General features: G+C 33.9%; 1 protein-coding gene, 1 long non-coding RNA gene and 1 pseudogene across 2 annotated transcripts; all 3 read right to left on the reverse strand.

Annotated features, from left to right (window-relative positions):
• Positions 1-1,137: 1,137 nt before the first annotated feature.
• LOC125262709 (tricarboxylate transport protein B, mitochondrial-like) lies at positions 1,138-9,334 on the reverse strand. Its single transcript, XM_048181525.1, has 9 exons — positions 9,305-9,334; positions 8,077-8,305; positions 7,430-7,529; positions 6,067-6,205; positions 5,618-5,702; positions 3,172-3,276; positions 2,961-3,076; positions 1,799-1,872; positions 1,138-1,608 (listed from the first exon to the last, which is right to left on the reverse strand). Exons 1-9 carry the CDS (start codon positions 9,332-9,334, stop codon positions 1,494-1,496), a joined length of 993 nt encoding a protein of 330 aa, XP_048037482.1. The 3' UTR covers positions 1,138-1,493.
• Positions 9,335-12,739: 3,405 nt separating this feature from the next.
• On the reverse strand, positions 12,740-13,963 carry LOC125262505. Its single transcript, XR_007183582.1, has 3 exons — positions 13,925-13,963; positions 13,363-13,433; positions 12,740-13,135 (listed from the first exon to the last, which is right to left on the reverse strand). It is a non-coding gene; the product is annotated as an uncharacterized LOC125262505 (long non-coding RNA).
• Positions 13,964-13,972: 9 nt separating this feature from the next.
• Positions 13,973-16,008, reverse strand: LOC125262710 (annotated as a pseudogene).
• Positions 16,009-21,270: the final 5,262 nt, after the last annotated feature.

The following is a 21,270-nucleotide window of genomic DNA, read 5'->3' on the forward strand; positions in this document are numbered from 1 at the left end:
TTAAGATACTTTTACATGAGAAGCAAAATGACTTAAGATTTTAAGTCTTGTTTAATGAAAAATGCATCACATTTAAGAGTTTTTGCTGAAAACAAGAAAAAATGCCAATTGGTCAGAACAATACACTAGTTTCCCACTTGAATTAAGTTTATTTTTCTGACCCCATTGGCAGATATTTTTTCTTGTTTTAAACATAAACCCACTTTATTTATTCATGAAACAAGACTTAATATCTTAGAGGATTTTGCTTCTCAAGTAAATGTGTATTTAAGAATGTTTAAGGATTTTAGATTTTTGTACTTGAAAACAAGACAAAAAAATAAACTAAGTTAGCTTTATATATATATATATATATATATATATATATATATATATATATATATATATATATATATATATATATATATATATATTATTGATTTTTTTTTATTATTTTTTTTATTTTCTAAGATGCATATTCTGTTTCTTAAGTTTTAGGGTGTTAGATAAGGCCCTCAGCACTTAGTATGTGATCATGTATAAGGAAAACTAAAATTAGAAAATATACAATGGAAAACAAGTAATATTTGCTGGTAAATTGCACTTAATATATATTTACACTGCCCTCCAAAAGTTTGGAAATGCACTAGAAAAGTGGGGTTTTGGACAATATTGGCATGCATCCTTTTTAATTTGTGATAATTTTGCACTGATAAGGGACAACACAAACTACAAAAACATATTTTATTACATAAACAGTTTATACATAGAAAAAACTTAAATTTTCAATTCATCAAAATATCCACCATTAGCAGCTATCTGACCTAAACTGGGTTCTGATTGGTTTATTGTATTCTAAACTTAATTGGCAATCAATTGTTGAAGCTATTAAGGTGTGCTGACCCAAAAATCTTTTACAAACCTGGGCCAAGTTTAAACCAGTAACCAGCATCACAGCTGGCAAAGGGGCATGTCTGACTTTGACATGTATATATTGCCATTATTATGTAATCAAAATGAAAATTATTATTGCTGGTCTTCAATGATAATGTCAAGTTACTGTAATGTATTTGCACCAAAAAATGATAAGGATTTATGCTGATATCGTCCAAAACCACACTTTGCCAGGGATGTTTCCAAACTTTTGGAGGGCAGTGTGTGTATATATATATATATATATATATATATATATATATATATGTATAATATTTAAAAACATAAAATAAAATTTTAGTGAATCCTGTCTCCCTAAAGATGTCGTTTTCCATAAAAAACATTTTTAAAAATTGTTCTTAAAGGTAAATACTATATATTTTTAGTCTAATTTTCAAGTATTTGATTTCTTTCTCACATTCGTTGGCGAAATCTATCTCTGTGTTGATTAAATTACGGTAATTAAGTACATTCCAGTGACTTTCTTTGTCATCTGCAGTTGGCAGATATTTTGGCCCCTGTGTAAACGTCCCCCGCTGTCGCACCGCTATGATGTCATGAAGGCCAGCGTCAGCTCTCCATTAATCTGTCTTCCACACCTTATTGAGAACTTTAACCACTTCCTCGTAGATTATGAACACTATAGCCACGTCCAAACACACACGACCTAATCTGGGGATGGTGCCTTTGTAAAATCTAGAGAATGGACAGAAATTAAGAGTGAATCACACAAAACCTTTCTTGTCATTCTGCAATACAGTCATTAGAATTTGGTAGGAATATGTGCATGGAAAATATAATTTAATGCATAATTTCAGATGTTTTAATGAGATTCATCCACAAATACCTCTATAAGGCACTTTGATTTAGTATCAAGTTTACTTACGCAGCTGGTCCTTCGTGTTTCATGATTTTGATGGCGCAGTCAACTGTGCTCTTGTATTTATGAGCTTCTAATCCCTGTAAACATCATTGAAACAATATTGAAATATCCTATTCATGTTTTTTTTTTTGTGGTTGATATTAGGGGTGTAACGATATTCAAACCGAAACGAAAAACTGCGAAACTGCCCAGTCCTGGCCCATTGGATCTACACAACGAATATAGCAGCCTAACCACCAATAATCGCAATAATCGTTACTTTCGATAAGAGACGACGTGTCATTTTTCAAATTCTGTCAATTTTATCATAAAATTCAAACAAAAAATGCCGTTTTGATGCTTTTTGATGTGGCGTGACAGATCACTGTACAGGCACCTCATTCCAAGCGGAAGCAGAATAAACATGAATGAACATCTGAAGGTACGTAGAAAGATACAGTACAACTTAAACATATAATATCTCGTGTAATTGCTCAATCAGTGTTTCAACGGTGGAAAGACATCAATAAAACAGCTGGTAAACACTGTGTCATGTAGCGTTTACCTCAGGCGAGTCCACAGCTTGTTAGTTCGCCAGAGAAATTAACTCTTTCGCTAAATATATGCATTATATTAGCCTATATATTCATTATATTTTACTCAACTTGTTAGTGATGTCTTGATTATTTAATGTGTTTCAATAAATCTGTCATGAAAATGACAGCCACTGTGTAAATGATTATATTTCAACAACGAATTGCAGTAAAAACATACTTTTATAATTAGATTTAGAAGTTAATGCAAAAACTGCCTTATGTGCAGTTTACAGGTTTGCATAAAATGTGTTATTTGATTATTGATTATTATACTGTATCTAAAAATAAAGCAACTGAATTTAGGCTAATAGACTGGGCTCTGAACCTTTAATATTATAGTAATGTGCAAGTAAGTGCTTCCTATTTCGTTTACAGCATTAGCAGAGGACATTTTTATATCCAAACTTTTAATTATAGTTGAATTTTAAGACAGAGACACAATTTGTTCAATAAACAACTCTTTAATGTTTTTAAAAAAGCAATTTTTTTCACTTGCTGTACCGAACTGAACCATGGTACATACCGAACTGTCAGTTTTGTGTACCGTTACACCCCTACTTGACAAATATATATATTTTTTTTTTACACACCTGCATTCTAGTTTTGATCACATCCAATGGTGTATTTCCAAACACGCTTGCGGCTCCAGCAATGGCTCCAAACATTCCGGTTATGAAGGGGTTAATAGTCTTATTGGGGTTATCGCCTAGTTTTAGAGAGAACACAGTTTCATTTCAGCCATGTTGTTTGATTAGCACACACAGTGATATATACATATATATATAATATCGTGGTTCATACCTTTGTACCAGTTTCTCAGGGCGGTCATTACGTAGAATCGGATGGCCTGGTTTGAGCCCTGCTTCAGTACTGTTGCGGTCAATCCCTGATATGTTCCTTTGAGTCCTGTTACATTAGAAAAGAGGTTCACAGATAAGCTCAATTTAAAACATTTACAAAGCAGAATTATTAAAAGAGTCCTAACAAATAAAAGAGGGTCATTTCAACTACAATGACTGGTTTGTATTGAAATTAGCTTCCTTGTGGTTCAAATAATCGATTGGATCAGAGGCTGATTAGAGTGTGACGGTCACATGGATTGTTGTGTCACATGATGTTCGTGCGAGGTCATATGAGACTGAATTTATTATATGCAAATCTGATTTTATATGTAAATCTAAAAACAACCTTTGAACAAACCAGGTTTGTTTCATACAAGGATTTGAGACATCAAAAATTTTGTGCCAGTGTTGCTATCATTAACTAAAACTATAATTAATCATTATAGTAGAAATAAACTAAAATATAATACTAGATGAAAAACTAATTTACTAAACACTAATTACTAAAAAAAATTTATTAAATTAAAAAGGAAACAGAAAATATAACAAATAAATGCTCATCCAAAATATTAAAGGCAGGGTAGGTAAGAAATTTTGTTCCAAATTTGTTTAAACTTTCTATATATATACATGCATAATTAAAATGTAAGAACTCTGATAAAAAGAGTATAAAAATCGAGTGACTCTAGACCGTTTAATCTGTATTAAACAGCTCATTATTTCCATCCGGGACGAAACATAGGATTGGCTTAGGCGGCTGTCACTCTCTCGCAACCATGGCAACCACCCTTTTGCCACACATGACCTGCCCACTTGCGCGCGCACGTTTGATTTGGGGAATTCAAGAGGCACGGATCCTAGGAATACCAAAACAATGGCAGAGAAACAGCAAGCAAAATTCACAGTACCGGCCTATGCAGTTAGTGAAGGCAAACCAGGCAAAAAAAGGAAGACAGTAACAGTACAAGAAAAGGCAATGAACAAAAGTCTTTGGATAAACAAAGAAATAAAACGCGAGTTAATATCGGCGTGGCTCTCCAGCGATGGCGAGAACTGAGGGAACTCAAGGGGCTGAAAAGTGACTCCTTGATGGCTTTATTTCTGCTGGACAGGTAAATCTTTCTTTTTGTATTTTGATCATACATATTTTTTGTTTATTTGTTCATGAAGCATGTGTCATTAGCACACGTAGCTGCGTAATATAGCTAACATAACATTACTTAGCGAGCCGTAGTAGAGACGATAAATAATCTATAGGCCTAGCTCAAGATGATAGCTATAGTGTTGAATTGTGCATAATTTTGCTTTAGATAACTAAATACATGTTTAACAGATAGTAGGCCTAACGTTACTCCGCATCTAGGAACTTTTCTTAGAACTATATTTACCCTCTGTCTAACTCTTTTACCATGTTCACCTGTAAGTTTACCTGCACGTTTTTTTTCGCCTTTGTTTTGTTTTTATATTCTCTACCTATGTTTACTGATGTCTTTATCTTGTATCTGTGTGTGTCGTACACACTTTGTTGTATGTGTGTGTTATTATTTTGTGTCTGCAATGCAGTTGTGAGTTGATATTTGAGTGTATGTTACTCTGTTGATCTGTAGAACAACGTATATGTTATGAATCTTACACGAAATTCATCTTCATCACAGTGTAAATGATGGTAATGGAAAAACGTGTATCATGCAACCTGTTTTTAGCTTTGCCTTATAGATAACTAACTCGTTAGCGAATTAAATTATGTTTATCTCATAATTATAAAGTTATTTTTATTACATGTGATTCTGACATGATGTCACTACATGCATTGTGCTCCTTCCTCTCCGCTCGTCTCAGGTAAATAATGCGTCTTCCAGCTCAGTGGTCGGAGTCGCACGTTCATGAGTTTTGGGGGCGTGGCTTTGGAAGGAGCCCAGAAGGGAGGGGGTGGAGTGAATGGAAATAATGAGCTGTCTTTAAAACAGTCGTGAGAGGTCTACAGACACTCGATTTTTATACTTTCTTTTTCAGAGTACTTACATTTTAAATATGTATTGATATATAAATAATGTTTAAACAAATTTTGAAAAAAAAGTTTTTTATACATTTTTTACCTACCCTGCCTTTAATAAACACTATAAAAGTGTATAAATAATACTAAAATAAAAAACTGTGTGCTTTAGAAAATATTTTTGTAAAACCTTTCTGGGGTGGTTTTATAATAAACACGACTGTAATAAAATATATACACTATAACAACAAGAATAAAATTAGAAAGCAGCCAAAAAAGGTGTGCATATAAAGTAAATGTATGAAAATGATTCTCTAGAAAAGCAGTTCTGCTATATAACACTTTTCAGATGTATTTGTTGTAAGTGTGTTTGGTCTCCAGGAGGTGGCGCTGCAGGCTAAACCACATGTACCTTGTGTTCTGATTATTTCTCTCACACCGTGGAAAAAACCTCTGTACTTTGGGTTCGCTGAGGACTGATCATGGATGAATTTGACCTGAAATTGAAAAAAATATATATATTTTTTTTAATAAAACTGAATGAGTGTTGATTCTAGAAATCACTTCACACTGGTTATATTTACGCATTTGAGATATGAATGCATTAAAAGCTGCAATAAAAGCTGTATGCCTCCTTAATGTATATTCTTGTCAGACAGTCTGCTTACATAACAGGTAATGCATGAGTAAACTGTGATCCTTCACATTTGTATAAGTGTGGAATATCTTATACTGCGTCTAGACTGCGAGTGAGCAATGCAATGTGACTAGAATTAAATGTCACATGGCTCACTCTCTGTGTAATAACTAGGCCCCTAACTATGCATGCTAAAAAGCATCAGCATATATCATCTCGCACACCTTCACAGTCTCCATCGGACACACCACGACTACAGCCTCCGCGACTCCTGCGCCCAGACCGCAGAGTAACCCCCGCGTGCTGTCCAACTTCCCAGATTCATCCCTCATCTTATTACTGAGGAATTCAAACATCCCAAACCTGCAGAGAAACAGACACATGACAGCATGAACACAAGCACGCTTCCTGTTTAAAATGAAAAGAAAAAAGCATCCTTCTCATTTACTTTGCAGAATTTTGCTTTATGGGCACAATAAGGGAAATAAATAAATAAATATTACACAAATATACATATAAATTCATACATGTACATCTATATATACATGTGAGTATATATTTATTAATATTTATAGTTATGTATGCACTCAGTGTGTATATATATATATATATATATATATACACACACACAAACACACACATAGTCTTATTTAAGTATATACAGTATACACATAACTATAAATATTAATAAATATAAAAAACTATATATATATATATATATATATATATATATATATATGCATGTATGTATGTATGTATGTACATACACACACACACACAGTGTTATTTTAGTAACATTGAGATACAGGTTTTATTCATATTTGTAGTCAGATTTTTATAGTTTCTGTATTCATCTTAATTTTAAAGTTTTATTTTATATGTTTTATAAAGGTTTATTTATTGTATTTTTGTGTTTTTATCATTTTCACTAGTTTGTATTATATATATATATATATATATATATATATATATATATATATATATATATATGTTTATTTTGAGATTTTCTTTTTCAGTTTAACGTGTTAAAAATATTTACCGTAATTTTTATTAATGAATAAATGCAACAACTGTGATAATAAATACTATAAAAGTGTATAAATAATACTCAAATAGTACTGTTTCATGCTAGCATAATTTTTAAAATAATTAATTAAACTGTGTGCTTTACAAAATCATTTTGTAAAACTTTTCTAGGGTATTTTCATAATAAAAATTGTCAACATAAAATGTAGAAAGCAGCCAAACAGGCGTCCATATAAAGTAAATTTATCAAATATTACACACACACACATATATACTAATATATATATATAATGTTTTTTTCCGTCATCCTTTGGTTAGCGTTACATTATATGATCACGCTCTTATTCATGCAAATGCTTTTAAACCATTCAAGCCTGACAAGACATGATGTGTCATGATGGCTGGTTATATTTAGCCGATGAAATAGAGCAGAGCAAAACTGGAAATTGTTTAAATGGTCAGCTCTTGGCCAGAATAAGCTGCAATGAGCGTCAGACTTCACACTGAGAGCCAAAGGTCTGGCTGTGCAAGGCTTATCCCAGCGGGGCAGGAAGCGCTTACCTCACCGCAGCTTTGGGAATGGAGCCATAGAGCAGAGAGCTCAGACCCCTGTACAGCCCCTTCACCCCATGACCACGCACCGTCTGCTGCACACAGTCAACTGAGCAACACAAACACAGAGAACTACATCAATTAAATGTTATTAAGAGCATTTTTGCATTAGAATCGGAGCCCGGGACATTTAAAATGCTAATGTTTTGGAGACGTGGGTGGGTATGAATTATTAAAACATTCATTTCCTTTTCAGATTGTTCTAGCGCTGGTCCCCTGCAGCTGAGTAAATCATTCATCGGTTCAAAGGAGAACATGACCAGACTGTGAAAACGTGACCCTGCCGGCTGCAAGCGTGTTATTGGCTAACAAATGAACCCGGTTGAACAATCAGTGCTGATAAACTTGTTGTGAAAAGGGGCCACAAAGTCCAGAGGCTGATAAACCCAAACCCACATCAGTGACTGTACTCTGACCCTTCAAACCTGAGTGGACTCTGTCTCTGCTGATGCATCATGTGTTTTTATGCACAATGGTTAAATGAAAGTGTTTGAAAAGCTCTCAGGGCAAAGCAGATGCAATTATCATGGAAACAATTGTTGAGTGTTTACTTCACATGAAGCAATTAGAAGTGGAAAGTGTGAGTAAATACACACCGATGCCTTTGTACCGAGGCGGGTTCGCCTTCTCATCTAACTGGAGTTGAGTTTTCACATACTCTGTAGGAAACGTGATGCAGATTTCAATTCCTCCGGCAATCCCTCCTGCAAAACACAGACAATTTATTCGTATTGATATTAATAATATAAGCCACAAATATAACAGAAGGAAAATATTGCCATGTTTAAAGGCTATTGTGGTTAAAAAAGAGAAAGAAAAAAAGTACTATGCAAAGAACAAACAAGTTTACATGTATATTTATGGTCTCTACATGTGACTACTACATTTAAATTGCTAACTTAATAGTAATAGTGACTAATAACTGCAATTTTATTTTTTATTCAAATAATTATATGCATACTACTTTTCAAAAATTTGCCATTGGTAAGATTTTTAAATGTATGCTCACCAAGACTGCATCTAATTGATAAAAAAAAATTATTAAAAATAAAAAAACTGTTTTCTATTTTTAAATGTTCAAATGTAATTTATTCCTGTGATCAAAGCTGAATTTTCAGCATCATTACTCCAGTCTTCAGTGTCACATGATCCTTCAGAAATCATTCTAATGTGCTGATTTGCTGCTCAAGAAACATTTATGATTATTATCAATGTTGAAAACAGTTTGTATTTTTATGGAAACCGTGATACATATTAATTTTCATGATTCTTTGATGAACCGAAAGTTCTAAAGAACAGCATTTATTTAAAAAAAGAATCTTTTGTAACATTATAAATGTCTCTTGATAAATTTAATGTGTCCTTGAACGGTATTACAGAGTTTTTACAGCAATGATCACCTCTACGAATAATGAATGCCTTGAAAATCACAACGATCTGTCGCCACCTTAACTGTGTGTGTGGAGCACATCTGTAGCTCAGCAGGCGGCAGTAAAGGGGGTGTGTCTGTTTGTGATTGGCTCAGTGGATCCGCCCCCTATAGATGGGTGTGACTGTGAAACAAACGTCCTGCTCTATAATCAGATCTCAACTTTGTTGACACATTTATGCTTTTTTTACTGCGCCATGTGTGCAGAAAAGCTTCAGGTGATCATTCAAATGGGTTTGATTCACCAAGCAGACGTTATTATACACTGTATACATTCCAGAATAAAAAGGTATTGCACTTTCATAGCTCAGGAGAGTTATTTTTCATTTAAGTATTAACTTTATCTGAGGTGTTTCTACTAAAAATAAACATTAATGAGTCAATAGTTGTCATACGGTTAGAGTAGAGAGTTGTGAAATGATCATGGATAGAAGTTCACAACATCTGATGAGAAACATGTCATATTGATATCTCTTAAAGGGGTCCTTGATTATGATTTCACTTTTTTAACTTTAGTTAGTGGGTAATGTTGCTGTTTGAGCATAAACAACATCTGCAAAGTTACAACACTCAAAGGGATATTTTCTTTTACAGAATTCTCTGTTTAACAACAAACGGCTGGTAGGGACTACAACGAGTTTCTTCCCGGGTTGGTGACATCAGAACCCCAAAATTTACATAAACCCGCCCCCAACAACACGCAACAAAAGGGGGTGTGGCTATGTTGGGCTGCTTTAGAGAAGAGGAAGAGTTGTTGTAGTAGAGTGTTGTTGACATGCCTCACAAACGAGGGTCAAGATTAACATGACGGCACATGAATCAACTCCACAGCAACTACATAAATTTATCCACTAACCATTCAGAAATGTCTAAAAGTTGTATCAGTGTATCTCCATCAGTGTCGACTCCGGTTTGAACAATGTAAGGCTGAACACTGTTACTAACAATCCTCATTTTGGCTGTGTGAGATTCTCCAGCTTTGTTGTTGTTGAGCTGTTAAAGCCCCGCCCTCTTCTAGAAAGGGGCGGGAGCAGCAGCTCATTTGCATTTAAAGGGACACACACAAAAAGAGCGTGTTTTTGCTCACACCCAAACAGAGGCAAATTTGACAAGCTATAATAAATGATCCGTTTAGCACAACTGGAGACACTTCCTAGATTTCTTTGGAAACTCAAACTCAGAAATTGCTAGTAAATTTCACAAATAATTATAAAGAAACAGCAATAACAGACTGAATTAAGTGTGAAATTTTGAAGTAGAAAGACTGAAATAGTCTCCATTTTATCTCACAGCTGTCTAGAAGAAAGAAAATAGGTTTTAAAGATATTTCTTTTGATTTGTCTTTCCCCTGGGATGTACTGAAACGCATACTGTATCATCTAAATCGGCACTGAACTAAACTGATCTGTACGGAAGAGGATTAGGGCCAAGCAATAATAAAAAAATAAAACCATCTCGAGATTAAAGTTGTTAAATTTCGAAAAAAAAACTTGTTAAATTTCAAGAAAAAAGTCAAGATAAAATGTTGAGAATAAACTCATTAAATTGCGAGAAAAAACTCATTAAATTTCGAGAAAAAAGTCGTTAAATTATGAGAACAAATTCGTAATTTAACGAATTTGTTCTTGTAATTTAACAACTTTTTTCTCATAATTTAATGACTTTATTCTCAACATTTTATCTCAACTTTTTTCTCTAAATTTAACGACATTTTTCTCATAATTTAACGAATTTGTTCTCGTAATTTAACGACTTTTTTCTCATAATTTAATGACTTTATTCTCAACATTTTATCTCGACTTTTTTCTTGAAATTTAACAAGTTCTTTCTCGAAATTTAACAACTTTAATCTCAAGATGGTTTTATTTTTTTATTGTTGCTTGGCCCTAATCCTCTTCCGTAGATCTGAATAATGACACTATTGTATTTTATAGAGCTGGTGTACAGCAGAATTTGTCTTGTATTTGATTAAATTTGCATAATTCATCATTATTTTCCTATATAAAGTGCTATAAATAAAGGTGACTTGGCTTGACGAAATACATTATATATCCTGTAAAATGCAATGAATGATAATGTTAAAATAGTCAGCTAATTAAAATGCTATCCTCCTTTTCAAGACACTTCATAAAAATAAAGTGTTGTTGTCTCATTAACCAGCCACACAAACATGATCACATACCACTGTAATGAGTGCTAGAGTTTCATGTTTGAAATTCATCTAAATGATTTCTGATGTTTCCCCAGTGCTGCATAAACTACAGTTTCTCTGAATTGTTTCTGTAAATTGTCTCCTTTCATTNAATGTACGGAAGAGGATTAGGGCCAAGCAATAATAAAAAAATAAACCATCTCGAGATTAAAGTTTAAATTTCGAGAAAAATGTCGAGATAAAATGTTGAGAATAAACTCATTAAATTATGAGAAAAAACTCATTAAATTACGAGAACAAATTCGTTAAATTACGAATTTGTTCTCCTAATTTAACTACTTTTTTCTCATAATTTAATGAGTTTATTCTCAACATTTTATCTCGACTTTTTATCTCGAAATTTAACGACATTTTTCTCATAATTTAACGAATTTGTTCTTATAATTTAACGACTTTTTTCTCGAAATTTAACAACTTTAATCTTGAGATGGTTTTATTTTTTTATTATTGCTTGGCCCTAATCCTCTTCCGTAGCAATGTATATCCACTCTCAAAAAAATATATATTTGATATATTTACAGTAGGAAATTTACTAAATATCTTCATGGAACATGGTCTTTACTTAATAACCTAATGATTTTTGGCATAAAAGAAAAGTCGATAATTTTGACTCATACAAAGTATTGTTGGCTATTGCTACAAATATACCTGTACGACCTATGACTGGTTTTGTGGTCCAGGGTCACATATAGAAGTACAATTTTTATCGGACTTTTTGATTCACAATGCCCTGTTTGGGCAACTTAATGTGCTGCACTATGTTCTACCACTTTAATTGTTTTAATTGTTTTTCCACCACTTTTGTATTGTTTTGATATTCAAGAGATTATAAGCTAGATGCAGCTATTTTGTGTTCGCATCGAATGTTCTTAGACTTTTATACATAATAAATGTGTTTATGAATAAAGATTGATCTGTTGAAAGCAGTTATTTTGAGTTAAATGCCAAATGTTCTCTTCCTATATCAAATTTGACATTGAAGGGGTGCATACAACATATTTGCCCACCGGCAACTCTAGCTGCCACACATTCAAATGCAATTTTTAAAAAAAACAAAAACCTAGGGAAAATAAATGCAGAACATGTTCACATTGGACACTATTAACACGTCTATATGCATGAAACATTCAGAAAAATTTGGGCACAAATGGGTTAACAGCATCAAAAATTGATGATAACCTGTGATCTTCATACATATGTCAACTCTGACAACTTTTAAACTCTTCAAATCTTGTAATTTTGTCAAAAAACAATTAAGCAATTCACAAGCTGCTCTATAGAGAGATATACTGTCTGGAACCTAGTGGTTACACTGTAACATTTATTTTTTATTTTATTTTTTTTTTTTTTACAACTAATTGGTGCTAATCTGCTTTTCAAAAATTGGATTTTAAAGGCCTGGCCTCTGTTTTAACCTGAAATACTGCATTAATTGAAAAAAATATTTTAAAAAATATGTGCAAAAATATGTATTGTTTTCAATGGAAAAGATTGATAATAATTATAGCATGTGATTGATAATAATTGATAATAATTATTTGTGATTGATAATAATTATAGCATGTAAAATTCTCTCAAAATGCAAAATGAAAAAGGCAAAATATTGTTGAACAAAAAATATATGACATTGATTTTACTGAAGAAAAAAAAAGTGACATTTCAGGTGTATAAGGAACATGAGTGTGGTTCACAAATAAGAACCGCACAAGTTAAACATTTAAACTTATAAAAGCCTTTAAACTGCTTGAAATCAGTGAAGTTACAACTTGAAAAAAATGCATTAAATTGTATATTCCAAAAGCCAAAATAATGAAAGAGCCGCACATTTAAATTGTATATTTGCAGGAGCTTTTCTTCTCAAATCAAACATGTTTTGGTCACACAAGCAAGCGGGAAATCATCTGTTCTCCTGAAGATTGTCAGCCGGACTGAAATCTGGAGAAAGATTGGAAAAACATTTGTCACTGTAGCTCTGCTTTTCATTCTGACAGATCGTCTCCTCACACTTTAGCTTCTGCAAAGTAAGAAAGATTACATTTATAAAGGTTAAACGAGGATATTTTAATGACATGGTTTGCATGATCGCTGAAACAGCATGTGACCAATTCCACATCACAAATTTGGGGATTTCCCAATAATATGGAAATATATATTCATCCAACAGCTGATGAAGCCTCTTGAATGAGGAATAAGAGCGGTTCAGAGAAAGATCAGGACAAAGACATGTAAACATGAACTTACTTCATACGGACTACAGTACAAACATGAATCCTCCCATCACACACAGAAGTACATGTGTGTTTCTGTAGGTCCTTAAAAAAAATTAAAAAAAAGTCATATACACAATTTAGTGTTAAATATATACTGAAATGAGAAGGAAATAAAATTAAATATGAATAAATAATAAATTAAAATATTAATAAAAACTATAATAGCATACAAATAAAACTAAACACTGGTTATCTGGTGTTAATCAACCATCATAAAGGTTTAATCTGGTGTCTAAAGACTGACTGCAAGAATATTATCAAGCCATGTAATTTCTTTGAGGAACAGATCTCAACTCTTGATGTCGGCTCATTACATACAAACAAACCTGTTTTCATTGAACACTGCAATAAACTCTCTATGGATAACTGCACATTTCTATGGAAAAACACTATGAAACTGCGGCCAGCGTTTATATTCTGGGTTCATCTGCTCGCCTGTATATAGGCTAGTATGCATCATCAATAATGTGTATTTTGAATGTGAAATTTTAATATCATTGTTTTCCTACATTAGTAGCCTACTTGTTACAAACCTGCTAAAATCACTGGCAGCGGAAGAAAAGCCTAGTTTTGGTCATATATCACACTCTTATATGGTCTTATAAGAGTGTGATATATGGTGAAAACTGTGAATTGAATAAAGAATAACCCATAAAAACACTAACCACATTATTAACAGCTTACTGTTAGTCTTGATCTCATCCTCAGTCAGAATCCTCTTTATGGTTTCTCCCTGTGCTCCACCTCACAAGTGTACTGGTTCTTCTTTGACTCGTCTGGAGGAACATGAAGGTAAGATGTCTTCTGGAAGGTCTCGTCCTCATTTGGCAGAAGCTCTCCAAAATCCACATCCTCATGGTGATCCTGTCCATTTCTTAACCAGGTAATAGTGACTCCAGATGGGTAGAAACTTGTGGCATGACACACTAGTGGAGAAGAGGGATCCTTCTGTAACAGAGACACTTCAGGAGCTGAAAAAGATTAATGTGAGGAACATATTTATACTTCTGATTCAGATCAGTTGAATTTATGCATGAAACTAATAAAACAGAGACAAACACAAAAATGAAGTACTTATAATTAGATTATATTGTGTAATCAGACTACACTTAATTTTTTTAACAATTACATGATTACATGTCATTTCCACAATGGCAGTAAATCATTCATTGATTGATTCATGATTCTCCCTACTACTGCTTTTCATGTTTTAAATGTTTCTTTCTAAAGCATATATACATTCAGAAAGTCTCCTAGTTTTGTTGAATTGCACACACAGACCGGCCACTATGGAAGCATATTTGCAGCAATATTCAATTTGAAATGTAATATGTAAAATGGCAATGGCACTTAAGTTGCACTTATGGGAAACTGTAAATTTAAATGCAGTAATGAATTGTCATTTTGCATATTACAAGAGAACACACTGGCATGTATTTTCCCTCTCATCTCGTCTTATTTTATGTTTTTCAACCCAAGTGCTGGGTTAAGCCTTTTGGGTAATTTTTATGGGTTATTTTTTTCAGAGTTTAAAAAAGCAATTACACTTGAATTACTTCTAAATGTTTCATTTTTACTTCTAATTTTTGTTAAATGAGTTGCAATATGTATAACCTGGTATAAAATATGCTATACTGTAAAATATGACGGACAATAAAGGAAGTCACCATGCAAACTAGTGGTTGTGTGGAGTATTTTACAAAGGTGTAGAGGATTTAAGTTAACCATTAAATCATGTATGAAGTAAAAAAAAAATTAAGTAGTAAAAATGAAGTAATAAAATCAACCCATTATGCTGGGTTAAATAAACAACCCATTTTGCTGGGTAAAATTAACTCAACATGTGTTCTGTCCTATATTTACCCAGCGCTTGGGCTAAAAACATGATTTGATGATGCAGCAAAATCGTATCAGTGCATCCATACTTATTATATATATATATATATATATATATATATGATCTACTTGAGCCACAGCGTACCTCTTCTCTTCTAAATCTGCTTTACTTAACGTCAAGAACTCTTTCAGCCAGTCAACACACTCATAACTGTAGTAGTGTTTCAGAGTTTCAAGCAGTGTTCTGTCATTATTCCACTTCATCATTGTGGGTAACTCCCTGTGATACAGCTGTGATGTATCTGAGCTCCTTCAGGTCCAGTAAGATAAAATCCTGTCCATCATAACTGTGCTGATCAAATCCCTTGTGAGTCTCCAGTCTGATCATCCCACTTACATCCATACATCCTCTGATACGTATGAAGACCTGAAGATGATAGAGGGATGCCATAAGATCTGCTCTTTTTTTAATGTACAAGGTAATACTTTGACAATTAAAATTGTAGTATAAAGCATTTTAACTCACCATGTGACTGATTGAATTGCTCCATTAGATCATGTATGTTGAGTTTGTAGATCTGCTGCACTTGTTCTCTGATCTCAGTGTATTTCTTCCACAGTTCTTTAGATGCAAACTCCTTCATCCAGTTCTTTCTGGGAATCAGCTTCCATTGTGTCACTGTCATGATAATCCGATCTGTTGATCATCCAGTGTAGTTACAGCAGAAAACTCTGGGATTCCTGCAATCATCTTTCCATTTATTTCAGTGTATGAGGTGATGAAGGACTTGTGTGACTCTGAATAAACATCACAAAGACATAAATCTCTCAAACACGGTTAAACACCATAAATCATAAATAAATAATTCAGGGTTTTTTTCTTATTTCAAATCAGTAATTTTGCACAGATATTTTAGGTATCATTAGAAAGCACTCAAAATTCACCCTGTGAATCGGTTTTGAAATTGAACATTGTTTTATCATGGTAACACTACTTTAAAGGATTAGTTCACTTTCAAATGGAAATTAGCCCAAGCTTTACTCACCCTCACACCATCCCTAGGTGTATATGACTCTCTTATTCCTGATGAACATAAATGAAGAAATATTAATAAATATCCTGATGCATCCGAGCTTTATAATGGCAGTGATAGGGATCAATGAGTATGAGCTGAAAAAAGTGCCTCCATCCACATCCATCCATCATAAATATGTGCTCCACACAGCTCCAGGGGGTTAATAAAGTCCTTCTGAAGAGAAGCGATGTGTTTGTGTAAAAAAATATCCATATTTATGAAGTCAAATGTCAAGCTTCCACCAGACTGCCTTCTGTATTCTATGTACGGAGAAAGTGTAAACCTCTTGCAGTTCACAACGCTTACACTACATCATGCGCCTTCCTTATTAAACTTATGGAAAAAGTGTAACTGACGTGACGCCAGTTTACACTTTCTTCGTAATGTGTATATGGCAGGCGGTCTGGTGGAAGCTCGATATTTGACTTCATAACTTGTTTAAATATGGATATATTTTTTCTTACACAAACTGCTTCAGAAGGACTTTATTAACCCCCCGGAGCCATGTGGAGCACATATTTATGATGGATGGATGGATGTGGATGGAGGCACTTTTTTCAGCTCATACTCATTGATCCCTATCACTGCCATTATAAAGCTCGGATGCATCAGGATATTTATTAATATTTCTTCATTTATGTTCATCAGGAACAAGAAAGTCATATACACCTGGGATGGCTTGAGGGGGAGTAAATCTTGGGGTAAATTTCATTTGAAAGTGAACTAATCCTTTAAGACATTTTAACAGCTCAATTTTTGCAACTTCAAATTTGGAAACAACTTGGTTAGACATGGCTTTGATTTTAATTTTTCTAATTTTTTTGTAAAACATATTTTGTATAAAATAAAAATGTTTAGTAAAATAAACACTTTACAGTCAATTTAAATTTCTATACATTTTTTTACACTTTTTTTTTTTTTTGAAGTGCTTCCATTTCTGCAATTATTTGCTGAGTGTATTTAAAAAGGGTCTTTATTAAGAAAACATTCATGATCTACAACCATTTGGAGGGTTAGTTCACCCAAAAATTACATTTCTGTCATTAATTACCCTAAAGTCATTCCAAACCTGTAAGAACTTTGTTCATCTTCGGAACACAAATTAAGATATTTTTGATGAAATTTGAGGGTTTGCTGAAGCACACATAGGCAGCAATATCATTGCACCTTTTGACATCCAGAAGGCATTAAAAACATCATTAAAATAGTCCATGTGACTACAGTGGTTCGACCTTAAAGGGATAGTTCAGTGACCAATGGAGTGACCAATCATGCTTCTCAGTCTGGCAATCCGATGGACGAGTCTGGGTTTGGCTGTTCCCAGGAGAATGCTACTTGCCTGACTGCATTGTGCCAAGTGGAGGGGGATTATGGTGTGAGGTTGTTTTTCAGGGGTTGGGCTTGACCCTTAGTTCCAGTGAAAGGAACTCTTAATGCTTCCATTTTCTGTTACACGTGTAGTTTGCAGTGTTGAGCATTATACCAATCACATATTTAGGAATGCAATGTCCAATCAGAGGCGTTGTGATTAGCCACCGCGCAAATGCCGGTGACTAATGAGGGTGGACTGAGTTCTGAATCTCACTCACACGAATTCCTGTTTATCATCATAAACAACAAAATAAGATATAAGTAAGAGATGTTGCAGTTGTTTAATCATCCTCTGCTGAGATCTTGAGAGATTTAATGTCTTTCATCTTCAGTTGATTTCATCTAAGGCTGTGGCTGAAGTCAGTTGTAGTTCTTGTGTTTCTGCTCGTCTGTTTTACTGTTCTCTTCTTTCCTTCAGTGATTCTGCTTGATAACAGGCTTATTAATAAAATATAGATGACTCTATATTTAATATACACAGATTTTGTGGCTCAGATAAGATCCAGTTTAGGTTTATTTCTTTGCTCTTGGTTGACACAAGTAGCCCACACAAGGACCATCATTCATTGCAGCATGTGGGCCAGATCATCATACCACATGTGCCAGTTGTGGGCCGGATGTATGCCGGATCTGGGCCGACACAACGTTGCTATCTGGGGTGTAATGTCTCTGATTTTGTATGCAAAAAGAATTATTGTGCTTACTGTTTCTACTGGCATTTAAACAGAGACAAGTGAATGAGAGCGTGGGCCCATAGGTTTTAAAGGGTTAAGGTTGAACCACTGCAGTCACATGGACTATTGTAATGGTGTCTTTAATGCCTTCCAGACGTCAAAAGGTGCAATGATGTTGCTGCCTATGTGTGCTTCAGAAACCCTTGGATTTCATAAAAAATATTTTGATTTGTGTTTCGTAGATGAACAAAGTTCTTGCAGGTTTGGAATAACTATAGGGTAATTAATGACAGAAATTTAATTTTTTGGGTGAACTAACCTTTGAAGTTTAGATCTGTGCTACTTACAAAAAAAAAAAAAATCCTTCTTTTCAACCCACAATGGAAATGGTAAGATTAAACATCAGATTAAAAATGCCTCATGATTTTCTGTCAACTAAAACTATTTAAAACATTTCTGTTAACAGAAATAAAGTTGAAATAAACAAAAACAAACAAATAAACTTTAAATATTAGTTGAAAAACTTAGACTAAATGAAAGTTAGAAATGTTTCCTTGGCAATAAACTAAAATATGTTTAAGTTGAAGCATTAAACTGAAAATTTAACTGAAAATAATGATGTTATGAAATGAATCTCACCTGAGTAAACCAAAGGCATGCAGATGAAGAAAATGAGGAACTTCATTCTGGAAGAAAATCCTTGTATCTGATACACAATTCTTCAATGCAGTCGTCGAAGTGGACTGTAAAACTGTTAAGTCTTGACAACACCTGATTCGACAGGAAGAAGTGGTTACTAAAGGAAGCTGTGGATTGAACAAACATCACTGATGCCCTAGATACCCAACCTCAATACGGACATTTAGAGGAAGCTTTTACTCTATAAACACTAATTGATGAATGTGTACGTCAAAACAAAAGGCAAATCTTTGTATGTTTCTTTCATTGATTTTAAGAAAGCATTTGATTCAATCTGGCATGAAGGATTATACCTTAAACTTATTGACAATGGAAAAGGGGGAAATTCTATAATTTGATGAACTCAATGTTTAAAGGCAGCCTATGTGCTGTTAAAACTGGAAACCCCCCAGGGGGCGTGACTGCAGTTTAAGCCCCGCCCTCTTCAACATTTACATCAACTGATTGGCCAATACATTCGAACATGCTCTTATTCAAGGTCTCACTAGCTATAAAGTGACCTGATTCTCCTGTTCACACTAAAGAGGGGTTCAGGACAGCCTGGATCTGCTGGAGGATCACTATCAGTCCTGGACCCTGACACTCAACCTCCAAAAACTAGAGTAATGATGGTCCAGAAACACTCCAGATCTCAGAGACCAACACACACATTCGCACAGAGCAATGAAAGGCAATATTTAATAAAAGCACAATGAAAAGACATTTATTTATAAGTTTGACGTGGTAAAGATATTTTAAAGAGAACCCGGGTATTAAGACCTGTATGGCTTAATATAATGTAGGGCCCTATAAAAGCCATTTTATTTTTTCCTAAATTTCCATTTTACTTTTTCTGAAATCCTTTTTTTCCATTTTATTTATTTATTTCTTTTTGGACTTTTGGACATTTTAATGGTTAAATTAAATTTTAGAAATCAAAAAGCATGTCTAATTAATGGAAATAATGAAAAATATCTAATTTACCAATTTACAATTCTGTCCGCGTTTTTGCCCTTTGACTGAAAATTACAGTTAAGAGCCACACAATGTGGCATCGTATCAGTATTTTATTTTCTTGTGTTGGTAGCGCCAGTAGCTCACAGAGTGCAACCATTTGATGTCATTAATGCAGAATGCACTGCACACCTAAAATGGCACCCTCACTGTCCAAAATATGCATAAAACGATGGGGATTTTTCAAATAACCTAAATCTTTCACAAGTTTTCTACTACATATTTCAGTAAGAGACATAATTTATATTATATTAAGCCATACAAGTCTTAATACTCGGGGTTCACTTTAAAAAATTGCAAGAGGATGTGCTGACAACATTATAATGTTTCTGCAACGCTACAAAAAACTTTAACGTGAAAAAAAAAAACATCTGTATTTAAAATAGTGCTGCCAAATGATTATTATGTATACACAAATATATACAGTATATTTACAAATTTTTATGTTAATATTAATTTTATGTTATGTTAAAAACAACTTTTATAAAACCAAGTGGACTGAAGCAAGCTTATTTCGATCTCCCCCTGGTGGCTGGCTGCAGTATAGGTCATAAACCCTGCCTTCTCCATGTAAACAAATGGAGAGAGCCAAACTAAAAATATGCAATTAGACTTTCTGAAGATGGTTTCTGTCATTTCAGGTAGCTCTTATCACACTGATGTATGTTCAAGTGTTCGTTTTTCCAGTTAAGTTTGGTTCAAAGTCAGTTATTTCATGATTGATAACTGTGCCTGCAATTGACCCTTCGCAAAGTCCCGCCATGTCGCTGTCACTCCACACAGAGTGAAAAATAAATTGTGGAGCAAAGAGGACACTGACAACACGTCGACAAACAAGACAGAGCAGGTTACTTATAATATTAAACAAAGTCCCAGCTTTCAAGCTGTGTATTTTTTTTAAGAAATTCAAACAATAAAAACCGTTTTGTGGCTCTTTAATGTGTCGTGACAGATCGCTGTAGCGCCTCAGCTCAAGAAGCTCGTGAACCCATCATCTCTTCCTACTAGTTAATTTATAGCATCAAATAAACATGAATGAACATCAGAAGGAATGTTGTTTCAAACGTGGAAAGACGTCAGTAAACACCATTTTTCAAGTTCAAGTCCACCAAGGTTAATCTTCTAACTCCTGACTGCTTTGTCGGACAAAATGGTGGATTCGGCGTTATGATTGGTTAGATCGCTTGTCAATCAAACTCCCAGCAAAGGGTCAATTGAGTCAATGGGCGG

Source organism: Megalobrama amblycephala, linkage group LG2 (genome assembly GCF_018812025.1).
Source record: "Megalobrama amblycephala isolate DHTTF-2021 linkage group LG2, ASM1881202v1, whole genome shotgun sequence".
NCBI classification, from domain to species: domain Eukaryota; kingdom Metazoa; phylum Chordata; class Actinopteri; order Cypriniformes; family Xenocyprididae; genus Megalobrama; species Megalobrama amblycephala.